At 37.3% G+C, this 13,235-nt stretch overlaps 2 protein-coding genes and 1 long non-coding RNA gene across 5 annotated transcripts in view; all 3 read left to right on the plus strand.

Annotated features, from left to right (window-relative positions):
* The window catches only part of LOC134801447 (collagen alpha-1(I) chain-like), a 31,408-nt gene extending 28,588 nt beyond the window's left edge, over positions 1-2,820 (plus strand). For all 3 annotated transcript variants that reach the window (XM_063774017.1, XM_063774016.1, XM_063774018.1), the window contains one exon: positions 9-2,820. In XM_063774017.1, the coding sequence (XP_063630087.1) occupies positions 9-766 (758 nt within the window). In that variant the 3' untranslated portion in view covers positions 767-2,820. The remainder of the gene's footprint in view (positions 1-8) is intronic.
* Positions 2,821-4,453: 1,633 nt separating this feature from the next.
* On the plus strand, positions 4,454-5,076 carry LOC134801540 (uncharacterized). The gene is made up of 2 exons (XR_010145685.1): positions 4,454-4,499; positions 4,584-5,076. It is a non-coding gene; the product is annotated as an uncharacterized LOC134801540 (long non-coding RNA).
* Positions 5,077-6,610: 1,534 nt separating this feature from the next.
* Positions 6,611-13,235, plus strand: part of LOC134801519 (uncharacterized protein DDB_G0288805) — a 38,789-nt gene continuing 32,164 nt past the window's right edge. The window contains exon 1 of the mRNA XM_063774131.1: positions 6,611-6,630. Within this exon, the coding sequence (XP_063630201.1) occupies positions 6,628-6,630 (3 nt within the window). The 5' untranslated portion in view covers positions 6,611-6,627. The remainder of the gene's footprint in view (positions 6,631-13,235) is intronic.

The following is a 13,235-nucleotide window of genomic DNA, read 5'->3' on the forward strand; positions in this document are numbered from 1 at the left end:
CTTTTTAGGTTGCCACATGGACAACATGGGTGGCCCCGGCATGGGCGGCCCCATGGAGGGCATGATGGGCGGCGACTTCCCGCCCGACATGAACCTCAGCCCCAAGATGGGCGCCGGCCCCATGGGCGGGCCTATGGGGCCCATGGGACCCGACGCCTCCATGATGGGGCCCCGGATGGGGGGCGGCAAAATGCCCCCGTTCAACGGCGCCAACGTACAGGTGAAAGCGAGCGCGCCCAACACGATACAGTATTTACCCACCAGGCCTCAGATGCCCTGCAACTCGGGCCCCCGAGGCCCCCCCAGCTTGGAGTTCCTGCAGCGAGTCACTAACCCTATGCAGATGGACAGCAGTAAAGGCGTGGCGTACTTCCCGCGCGGCATGGACATGGACGGCGGCATGCGCGGCGTGATGCGCGCGCCGGGGGGGATGCTGCGCATGCCGCACTACCCCGCCGGGTTCAACTCCCCGCCCAAGATGCCCCAGGACCCCTTCGGCAACCCCGGCCCCAACCCCATGTGCGGCCCCAACTTCCGGGGCGTCAAGGGCGGCATGCCCGGGAACGTGAGGATGGGCAGCGCGCAACCCCTCCCCCCCTCCATGGGCGGCCCCGGCCCGGGTTTCAAAGGACAGTCGTTCGCGGTCCCGTCGACGGCGGACCCCAACTACGCGGCGCAGTTCCACAACTTCCAGCAGCAGCTGTACGCGACGGGCTCGCGGGCCGCGCAGCCGCACGCGGGCTACCCGTACGCGCCGAACAAGTGATGACCGGCGCTGCACCTTGTGTGATCCCCCCGGCGCGTCGCGGCCCGACCGTGAAGTACTTAACGTTAAATTATACACCAGTGAAGAGAGATCAAAATATTTTGTTAGTGATTTTCGTTCGTATGATTGTGAGATTCGTTATGAGATCGGCGATTTTTTTTTATTAATAGTATTTCACTTAGACGTCGTTTAGGTTTCTCGACTGAGCGTGATTACGGTGGCGTATGTTTGTACAAATTGTACAAAACTCTAGGCGTGTTAATGTGTACTCTTTATCTAAATAATTTAAAAGTACAGTTTTTAGAATCGTTTTGCTGATGGCAATAACTTAGTGGTAGGTTGTTTTGCACACATGCCGGGTTGACAGCGCATTGGTTCCTTTACTTAGCTATTTTATATACGATTCCTATGCACACAGATATCTAGTCAATTTTGAAATTAAATGGAGCCCGGACCGACCCCGTGTTGAAATGTAACTTTACTTGTCGACGAGATTTTTGTACCGTCATTCATAAACGCGTATACATTTTTTTACTTATTGGACAAAAGAGTACATAATTGTATACATGTTTATGAATTGGACCGTACGGAGAGCCCGACAGAATCATCCGTCCATGATAGTTTACAGTATGATAACGTAAAGTATACACTCGTAGAAGAAATAGCGGATAATCCTTATATACGATAGGATTATTTGATACTTCTGGCTCAATTTGACTAAAATGGACTACGAATTGAATCTAAGATTAATTTCAGAATAAATTCAATTCTGGGGTTAGTCGGATTGACCCTATCTGCGTGCCTGCTATACTTGATCATTCTGCGTAAATTCGCGGATGGAATAGGGAATATTACGCGAAACTCTGCGTAGGTAGCGCCACTACCACTATCTGTCACAATCTGGGGGTCTACCGCGAAACAAGAAAATCGAAATTTCGTTATCTAATCTCTCTATCACTCTTGCATATTCTAGCGACAAAGAGGCAGATAACTAAATTTCTATTTTCGCGTTTACCGATAGGCCCTTTTTAACAAACCGCCTTGATGCATCAATGTCATATTTTATTGTCTGTGAAAACTTGTCAAAAAACAGATTAAGGCACAGTATGTATAAGTTAGTCTATGATTTTACTAGAGTCGGTAGTGCTGCACTCTGGCGGCAGAACATTGCAGTAATATCCCCTATTATTGTTGGGTCCAGCTCCCTCGTTGATCGGGCTACGGATCGATTTCACATTTTGGTTACTTTTAATAATTACAGAAGTACACTCTTAGTAACGGTATGTTTTGTCCATTTTAGTTCTAGACTAGTGTAATTAGATTTTTATTATTTTATTTTGGCTATATCGGCCAGTAACTTTAAATAATTAATGGGAGATTGACGTTAAAAATTTTCACTGATCCTCAACTCAATTGTCTAAATTATAAGGTTCTATTTTCTTTGACTCGAAAATGTTTCACGACTTTTGTGAATAATCAGCTCAATGTATTTTGTTCGTAACGAATAGACAAGTTACAATATTAGTAGGAGTCGCATTGCTTCTTAATCGTTAAAGTACTTTACAATGCGTATTATCATTGTCGTTGGGAAAGATGGTCCGGTCACCTGCAGAAATATCTAGCCCGCTCCACACTCGTGCGCGAATCGCGGCGCAAAGCCGCGAACGCGAGTGTGGAGTCGATTTCGCAGATCTGCGATCTTGGCTTCTCAACGGGTGAAGTGTTCAAAAATGTACGCGATATTGTTTAAGAGAGCGGTCTAGATAATTTTGAGTACTTCACTCACTTAGCAACTTTCGCAGCTGATTCCGTGCGAGCTTCTTATATCCCACTTTTTACTGATAACACAAAAGAGGACGCAAATAGCAAACGCCGACTTTCCCAACGAAATGAGCCTTCGGTTCATTTGATCTGAGCGATGTTTTTTCTGTCTTCCAATACCTATATAGACTCTTAAAAACGCAATAAGGAGTACGTTTAAACTCCATTTAAATCTAAGCTTGCAAACGCAAGCGTAGTCTTACTTTACTTTTAATAAAGTACTTAAAATCTGATGCCATATTATTTGCCACATGAATTTAATTTTCGTGATATTTTTTTCCTTAATTTATTTCTAAATCCGTGCGAGTATTTTTTCGAGGTACAGTTTAGTGTTAGGGCATATTGGTATGCTAGAATAGTTGCACATTGTGTTGTCACAGTGGCCTTCGATCGTATTGCCTTGTTGATGAGCAATCAGTTCCCCAGGCGAGCGCGCCGTACGTGCCCCTCTAGCACGCATAAGCATAATACCGTGAACGAAAACAAATTGTTGTCTAAGGTAAATGTCCCAGAATTCGAATGCATCAATTACATTACATCATTAGTTGACAATTTTCTGTTTGTCCGTATGGTTGACTGGTAGAGAATGCCACAAGACATTAAGTCCGCCTTTTGTACTTTTTTTTTGATGTGCAATGACGTTTAAAATAAATAAATTCGTTGGCACTCTCAACTCTCAATCTTACATGACAAATAGTGTCAACTATTTGCATTTTGAATTATGACGTTTGAATATGAATTATGAATCCGAATCAATTCCGGTGTGTCAGCGAGACAGTGCTATGTACAGTCAGATAAACTGATAATATTGCTGACTGTACGTTATTACATATAACGCTGTCTCGCTCGCTCACCGGAGCAGCATGCAGATTCGCATGCAATGTACTTTTGTAGCTCAAATAAGGATATTTACCTGTCGGTTCTTGAAAAAGTAAATCTAGTGAAAGACTTATATTGAATGCTTGAACTTTGCATGTCTGTAAGTTTAGTTGTCTGTGCTAATAGCTTGTCCCATTCCCACGATGTGACGTCACCATAAGCGTTGCGGCTCATATATGAGCCGTGGGACTGGACAAGATAGTCAGTTAGTAGGGTAATACCTATTGGTGACATCAATGGTGAATGCTTTTAACCTCATTTCAGGGCCATAGCATCCTACTAAATTTGTGTAGGTACTTTTGAGGTTATTCATTCGTGCAGATATCTACTTCGGACTAATACCTTTAGTTTGCTATTTTGACAGTTAAATAAAATACTTCTGGGACCCATTTCGTAAAAGCGGTTGTCTTTCTCTTTCCAATAAGAGTTACGAAACTTTGTATTACAATAAGCTTTTACGAAACGAGATTCTTGGTGGTCCGCTATTTTAGTTATATTATTTTTTAGTTATTAGTGATTGGTAAAATAGCAGAAAATGTTAATACTTTTAAAAGGCACATATTATTTCATAAATACGGCATAAATCAAGACCTTGTATTTTACAAATGAAAAACTTTCTCATAATAATGCCGGGCGACGGTATTTTGCCGTTGGTGCAATAATTTCACAGTTTTATTTACAGAACACTATTATTTCTGTATAGGTGCAATTGTACTAACACTCGCTCATTGATGATTGTCTGCTTGATCACATCTCGAATATGACTTTCACACTAATTGTCAAAAAGAGACAATATGACGCATATTTGTAAGTAAAATAATTGATAAATCAGGAGAAGACGCTTTGAGACCTACACTAGCGTCTTTTGAGCGTCGCCGTTTAGCGCTATAGAAAATGGTGTCGCTGCGCAGTTCTGCTCGACGCAACGTTGGCGCCAACGTTGTGTCGAGCAGCAGCCATAGAATTGACTAGACGAGGCTCGGGAGACGTTAATGTGGGATCTCTCTTTAATTTATTATCTTGCCTACATAAAGTCTAAACTATGAAGTTGCGTATGCTTAATTTATGTCATTAACAGGTCTAACGCGATTAAATTTCATTATTTAACCTTTTAAAGTGTTTATATTGCGTATGCTTGCTAGGGGGACGTTGATGAGGCGTGGCAATTTTATGAAAAACTGCACAACAGTCCAGTAATAAACACCCGCTAGTTACTAGATAGTGTTAATTTAATTGTAATTATAATATAAGGTACAATGGTTCTTGTTTTAGGTTAAGCGAAGAGCAATGATATAACATAGTTTGTGTAATAGTGATAAGAGATGAAATTAAGATGCAAACTATTGGTTGTGATTCAGACACAATTTGTTAAGTTGTTCGTAGATTTGTCGCAGAATTGTGGAACCTTACTGACTTCATGATAGGAATCTTTTTATTTAATTTTTGTTTTTTTAGATATTTTTACGTATCATTCTCGTTTGTACATCGCTAACAATAATTGTACAGAGTACTTTTGGACTTAATTTAAGGCAATAAATGTATTTATTTTATAACTCATGATGTAAGAATTTATTCTTAATTATTATAAAAAAATATATGATATGCTTGTATACACATGTTTTATTCCTAACATTCTTGATAACAATGATAACATTTAGAGGACTATCGATAAACAGGGTAAACTGCCCGATGATTGACTCGTCAAGTCATTGGCAACTATTTTTCTAGGAAGGTCTCCAATTGCTACCTGAAAATAAGGTTCAAGGTGCCCACTGTTGGTGGAGTCCCGACAGTTAGGGTAGTTTACCTCTACAAGGTATGAAACGTGCCGAGTGCCGATAAAAGGTAAATTTACCCTACTGAAAAATTCGCAAAGTACCCAAAATGCAGTACAAATCATTTAGTATACATTTTAAAACGTTGGATAATATAAAGATTGTATGGAAAACAGTAATGCCAAAATAAGTTAACGTTGACGCGAAATAAAGCTAGTTCTACACGGAACAAAAACGCATTGCGTCATACCTATACCGCGTGTAGACCCGGTTTTAGCCATAGACAATGATCTTGATGTTGGCAACATTAAGCTTATTAGGGCAGTATCACACTGTATGAAAACATGAAAGTAATTTCAAATTCACGCTATTAAACCTTTTTCTATAACATTTTCTTGAAACAAACTGCAAGAAGTATTTCTATTGCTTTATATTTGCAGTTGGTTATTTTAAATATTAGAGAAAGTAAATAGTATCCTTGAAGAAAGCGGAAAAATACTCATTCATACTTCTAAATTAAAAAGTATTATGAAACTGTCTATGGAAACACAGAACGGAATCTTGTAAAAGATTAGGCCATTTCATAAAACAAATGTATAGTAACTCGCAGAAAACATCTTTGGGACAGTTGTATTTATTTCAGCTTTGCATTTTATGTTAAATTGAATCGTGAACCGCTTTGTAGGTCCATTGGAAAGGATTCATCTTCAACTGTTGCGGAAGGGTTAGCAGTTTCAATTCTGCTAAAGAATAGATTTGCATTGAGAGAAGACGTAAGGTAAACATCGATTTTGATTTTTTCTCTAAAATAGGGAATGAGTGTCAAAAATAAAGTCCTAGGGCGTCTAACGTGTAGTGGGTTGTATTTAAAGTGTTTATAATGTATTTTTAGTGCATCCTTGTACGAAATGAAAGTTTGACTTTTGCCACATATTCTTTTGAATGGCAGCTGACGGACGTATCATCTAGTTACGAGGGTAGATTTCGCGACTAGTTAACTGTTTTTCCGTGGTTTTACAGTTACATCTTGAATATTTTATGGTGTTCCAATAGGCAAAGAGGGTTAACAGACGCTTACAAAAGGAGTAGCTTGAATTGTTTTTTCCTTAGTAAAATGTCAAATAGTGTAGTTGTCAAAGCTGGGTTGAGTCATTGTTGAAATTCCTACTAGAGTTCCAAATAATCTTAGGATCCCCAGGTCTGTTTACATGTCCCCAATTCCATGTGACAACCATATGATAACACACAAAATTATTGACTTTATGAAACCACTTTCACTTATTTTGAGTGTATATGTGTTGTTTTTATTTTGTTATGTGGCAGAATAGTTCATTGTTCCAATATCCTGTTGTTTGTAGTAAGGAGAAGACAATAGTTTACTTGTGAATGGTAATATTTTGCCTTATTTCCTGTCTTTTAGTTCTTGAGCATGATTAAGTTTACAAAACCTGCTTAGAACCATTTTACAGTTAATTAACATACTTTGTCTCTTTCCAAAGTTTTAGATTAAGAGCCACATAAACAATTTGTATTATTTGCCAAAGAAGATATAATATGATTCATTAAATAACCAACAATAACAATATTTTTATTGACAATAAATAAATATTTTAGTATATCATCCATTCATCACATCTTTTGTTTTCCAAAACATACCTGCATTTTTTTTATAGAAAATTCATAGAGCATTTTAATGTTTAGATTTGCTTGAATGATCTGAACAGTAACTTCTTCATTCTAGTCAGGTATACTCATTTCCTTGTAGGTATTTGCATTCATATTCAAGATTCCTTAAGTGAATTATTAAACAAGTTCTTATTGATGTATTACTCAGCTCACCTTTGTGAGAAGAATAAATATCTAAACAAAAAATAATAAACATTTCAAAAAATTGTGTTTATACCAGTTTTACCCTGGGGATATGAATTACGATTTCATCTTTGATTCTAATACTGAATTACATGTATAACTGTTGAATACGGAACAACTTTTCCCATGGTATTTGTATAATGTGTGCTTGGGGGTATTATTTTAATATCTTTTTCATATTGATCCCTTCGGAAAGTTGTTATGAATTATCTGTTGACCATCTTAATCACTTTTTAAATTTACCCGAACAGAACCCGATAATATACTTATGGTAAAGCCCGAAAACATTCTTTTTTTGTTTTTATGGCAAACAATACAGCTCTATGTTGTATTAAGTATATTTCTTATAAGATAAACAGACTTAAAACATAGTTTAACATGAGAGGCAGTGAGATTAAACACTAACCAAATTTGTTACAACAATAAAAAAATTTAATTTGTTGATTTATTAAATATCATGTTTTATTTATCTTTTCTAAAACACAAAAAGACGTAAAACTCTGTAACAGTAAAAGTCTTTACTAGATATCTTTCACATATTTTTTTGTAGAATTGGCAGGTGTCCGCAATGTCTAGCGCCTAGCTTGCTTGTACTCTTGAATTTCTTTGTTCCATGATATAAGACAGAGGTCTGTATTCTCTCAAATAAGAGAAAGATTACAGGTGTACTAAGAGTTGTGTATGAAGTTGTATAGAGTCCCTATATTGACATTACTTATTCAAATAATTGGTCACCGAAGCCAGATTTTTTGCCAAAACTGGAACAGGAAATTTTGGTCAGACACTATATTGAGGTCTGCTGTATATTTTATACTTCAATTCCTACAAAATACAGAAAATCTCTGTATCTTAGGGTTTAAAACTAGAAAAAAAACGAAAGTTTTCTCCTTATGTCAAAATATAATTATTAGCAATGTAGTTAAGCTTATCAAGTTTATTTCAAAATTTGTGTAAACATTGGACATTCAATTTATGTGTCATGTTACCAACATTTTAGTCATAACATTTCAAAACATTCACAGTATTTTATGACTGTCATAGATTTCTGTAAAATTTTAGTAATACAATAATTTCCCCATTGATTGCTTGTTATGTCCATAACTTAAAAGTAAATAAACCATACACCGATGTTTGAGTTCATTGATATAATAATTATAACATCTGTTTTTATAATATTCAAAGGTAAATGTCCATGTTTATAAATCTTAACACAGCCAGTTTGACTTTTCATAAATATTGTGGTTTTCTGTACTTATAGGATTATATTTATATGTAAAGTATGTATGGAGCGCTAAATAAAAAACATTTCAATATAAATGTAAACTACACAAGCATTGACCCTTTTCATTGTTTGTGAGTGTATTTTCATATGATGTAACTTAAATTTTTTTTTTCATATATGCTAACTCATATGTTTGGTTTTTATAGTGTACATAATTTGAGTAAAATTGAATTTGACATAGTTAAGCCATATCTCGCCTGACAGAGTATCTATCCTGACAGAGTTAAATATATCATTAGAAGCTCTTGACATCAACAAAATCTATCGCATCGGTAAAAATAAGAAAGACGATAAACCAAGGCCAACACTCCTATCTTTTGTGAGTGGATGGAAAAAGACAGAAATAATGAGGAATAAGAATAAATCTAAAGAACTAAAGCTCACGGAAGATTATTCCAAAGACATTTTAGAAAGAAGGAAGGCATTAATGCCACAACTAATGGAAGAGAGGAACAAAGGAAATGTTGCGTACATTAAATATGATAAATTGATAGTGAAAGAAGCTACTAACACAAAAGAAAACAGGAAGAGGGAACTATCAATTTCCCCATCAAATAATTCGCAGCCAAAAAAACAGCAAACCGCTACCCCACCAATTAATAAGAAAACAAACGCATTCGACCTGATGAGAGCTAGATCTAGCTCAAATTCCAGTGAATATGTGAGGCAGCGGTCATCAAATGAGCCGGACAATTCATCATAGCAACTACCACCAACAACCAAAACATCAGGTCCCAACCCGGCTGGTCCCCGTGGGACATCAGACCACCACCCTCCAACCAAGGAAACAAACTTAACAACAAACTTAACAACAACAATTCCAAATAGTAAACAACCATCACCAACTGCAACCCATCCAAAAAATCTAACACCAAAGAAGAAAGAAACCCTACATATATGCACACTAAACACCCGAACGTTAAGGACTGAAGAAAGTTTACAGGAACTTGAATATGCTCTCACAAATATAAGGTGGGACATACTAGGCATCAGTGAGATGAGAAGAGACGGCGAAGGAATCGACGAACGCAGCAACTACGTAATGTATCACAAAGGCACGGCCGGCTACCATGGAGTAGGATTCCTAGTAAAATCAAAGCATAAAAACAAGATCCTGGACTTCATAGGAATATCAAACCGTCTTGCAATACTCCGTATGAAAATACCTGGTAACAGAAAAGAGCTGACAATAATCCAGGTGTACGCTCCTACACAACAAGCCAGCAAGGATGAAATTAAATTTTTTTACAACACCCTAACAGAAGAAGTAAAAAAATACTCTCGCAACAACCTGGTGGTCATGGGAGATTTCAATGCTCAGGTCGGTCCTAGACAAGAAGGAGAAGAGTCAATTATGGGAAACTTTGGTTATGGCAAAAGAAGTATCAATGGCCACAAATTGATTGGCTTCCTACATGAAAACAATTTAATATTAATGAACTCCATTTTCAAGAAAAAACAAAAAAGCAAGTGGACTTGGATTTCCCCAGATGGCAGAACTAAAAATGAAATTGATTTTATTTTATCAAACAATGCCAAACAGTTTAGCGACACAAGCATAATTCAAAATCTCAACTTCAACACTAACCACCGCATGGTACGCAGCTGTATGAACTATTACCCACCCAAAAGCTCAAGAAAAATGTTTAACAACAAAACAACATTTATAAATAAGAACCTGACTGAACTGGGACAAAGCAACCTTAAACCTTTAACTGAAATCGTAGAATCTACCAGGCCACTAGCAGAAAAGTATAGAGAAGTAGAAAAAAATCTGACACAATTAACAAATATGAATACAAAAAAGACTAAAACACACGAATTAAGTGAGACTACAATTAAACTCATGGAAGAAAGAAAAGCGATCATCTCAGAAAAGAATAATAAAGACAGGAAGAAGATATCTAATCTTAGCAAAACAATAAGAAATAACATGAGGAATGACAGGAAGTTAAAAAGACTACGAACTATAGAGGAGCATATAATAAGAACAGGCGGTACTAAGAAAGCGCTAAAAGAGTTAAGGGAAAAAGGAAAGGAATGGATTCCCAAACTGAAAAAGGCAGAGACAAACCTCACTAACCGAACAGAAATCCAGAAAGTAGCAACTGAGTACTATCAAGCCCTATACAGCAAAGAAAGTTCAAGCCCAGATCAAGAAAACGTTGAACCACCGACCGGAGCCTTTCCACTGCATGAAAGCGATGTGGTACCACCTATACTTGTACAAGAGGTCAAAAAGGCAATAAACTCTCAGAAGCTAGATAAATCCCCTGGACCAGATAAAATACCCAATGCACTTATGAGAGGAACAGTTGAAGAACTTAGCCGAATCCTAACAGTGGTATTTAACGAAATTCTAAGAACAGGGATAATCCCAAACCAATGGGGAGAATCAGACATCATCTTGATCCACAAAAAAGGTGCGAAAGACAATATCAGCAACTACCGGCCAATAAGCCTCATGTCAAACATATACAAAGTTTTTGCTAAGGTGTTACTAGAAAGAATATCAAGAACACTAGACGAATGCCAACCAATCGAACTGGCTGGATTTAGGAAAGACTATAGTACAATTGATCATATCCATACAGTAAAACAAGTAATTCAGAAGTATAAAGAGTTCCGAAAGCCTTTGTTCATAGCATTTATCGACTACTCGAAAGCGTTCGATAGCCTTAACCACACCTGTATATGGACAAGCCTGAAACAACAAGGAGTACACGAAGTATACGTAGAAATTATCCGAAGGATATATACAATCAGCAAAAGCAGAATTAGACTAGAATCAACTGGCAAAAACTTCCCTATACAAAGAGGTGTCAGGCAAGGTGACCCACTATCACCAAAGTTATTCTCCGCTGTCTTGGAACAAATTTTCAGGAAACTCGAATGGGAACACCTTGGCCTCAACATAAATGGCACACGCCTAAACCACCTCAGGTTTGCCGACGACATAGTCTTGTTTGAGGAAAACCCAAAAGAACTAGAATGCATGCTATTGGATCTAGCAAAACAGAGTGAGGCAGTGGGACTGGAGCTTAACTCAGACAAGACTAAATTGATGACAAATTCTAGGAGACAAGAAATTGCAGTTAATGGATTCAGTCTGGACTATGTTGAAGAATATGTATATCTAGGTCAAATAATATCATTCAAGAACCAAATGGATAAAGAAATTGAAAAAAGAATAGCATCCGGCTGGAGCAAATATTGGTCACTCAAAGAAATCATGAAAAGCAACCTTGGTATACGGATAAAAAGCAAAACTTTTAACACATGTGTGCTTCCATGTCTAACCTATGGCTGCGAAACTTGGTCTCTTACTAAAAAACAACGAGATAAACTTGCAAAGTGCCAGAGAGCTATGGAGAGGAGCATGCTCGGTGTAAAATTACAGGATAGAAACCGCAGCTCTGACATAAGAACCAGAACAAAAGTGACAGACATCCTCACCCACATAGACAGGCAAAAATGGAGGTGGGCAGGCCACACTATAAGATGCAAAACAGAGAAGTGGAGCCAAAGAATTCTCACGTGGCACCCTACAGATGGATCAAGATCGCAAGGCCCTCAATTAACACGATGGGAAGACGAAATTATACTCACAGTGGGACCACTCTGGACAAGGGTGGCAAGAGAGAGGAAATACTGGAAGGAGTTGGAGGAGGCCTTTGCCGACAGGCACACTGAACCAAGAGACTTCATATAAACATTCAAAACTAAAAACCAACAATCATGTTCAGAATAAAGGGCTATATAAATAAATAAATAAAATAAGCCATATCTAATTATAATGAAAGATATAAAACTAGAAAAAATAATAGTTTGATAACAGCATAACTCATCTTACAGTTCGTACTCAAAAAGGGGGTATTCACATTGTGGGGGTCCGTACGACTCTCCTTATACTATATACAATTATACATGCATAGTACTATCTCGCTCACACACCGGAGCGGTGTGTACACATCAGTGTGATAACCGCGAAACATCTAGATACAATTATACTGTGGTAATGTAACTGATTTTATTGTTTTTTTTTGTCACTTGAGCCATTTAGTAAAAACACCTTTGAAAAAGAACTACCCACAAACAGAATAAACTAATTTTGACTACAACCACTTTCCTAGTGTAAAGTTCTAAACACAAAAATCATATAAATTCACTGGCAAAAAACCGCATTTCCTTACATGAAAAGTAAACCTTACAAATATTGCAATTATCTTTTTACCGTTTGAACCTCTGTGTACCTAAACTCTGTCTCTTTAGGTATTTAAATAAAAGTAAATAAACAATTTGTACATTTTCGGGTAGTTATAACATTTATTGGTTATCGACCAATTACAAAACCGCCTGGATCAGTCACTGAACGACCTGATTTATTTATCGTGTAATGTTTTATTCTACCCTCAACTGACTTAAGGAGCCATTTGAGGGTAGATTTTGTTTACTTTTATTTAAATACCTAAAGTTACAGAGTATAGGTCAAAAGAACACTCCAAATTGCTATTTGAAATTAGTTCTTATTTCATTGAATTAAAGTTCTATATAAGTATTAAAAATATATAAGATCAAAGTGCTGTTGAACTGGTGAAAACAATGATTTATTGCCAAAGTAACATTATCACTTAATTCAGTGTTGTGTTCCTTATCAATGTATATCTCAGTAAATGCCTATAGTCGGCAGATAGCGATTCAGAGCGAGGTTTCCCACAGCTAATGTATAGGAAAAGTAGCACAAAGTAACTGTCTTGTCCGTATTAAATGTGGTGAGAACCATGGTGTGCTAAAGATATTCTATTATTAGGTGGTTCAATCATGGCTTGAATGTTTACTTATT

Source organism: Cydia splendana, chromosome 22, assembly GCF_910591565.1.
Source record: "Cydia splendana chromosome 22, ilCydSple1.2, whole genome shotgun sequence".
Taxonomy (NCBI): domain Eukaryota; kingdom Metazoa; phylum Arthropoda; class Insecta; order Lepidoptera; family Tortricidae; genus Cydia; species Cydia splendana.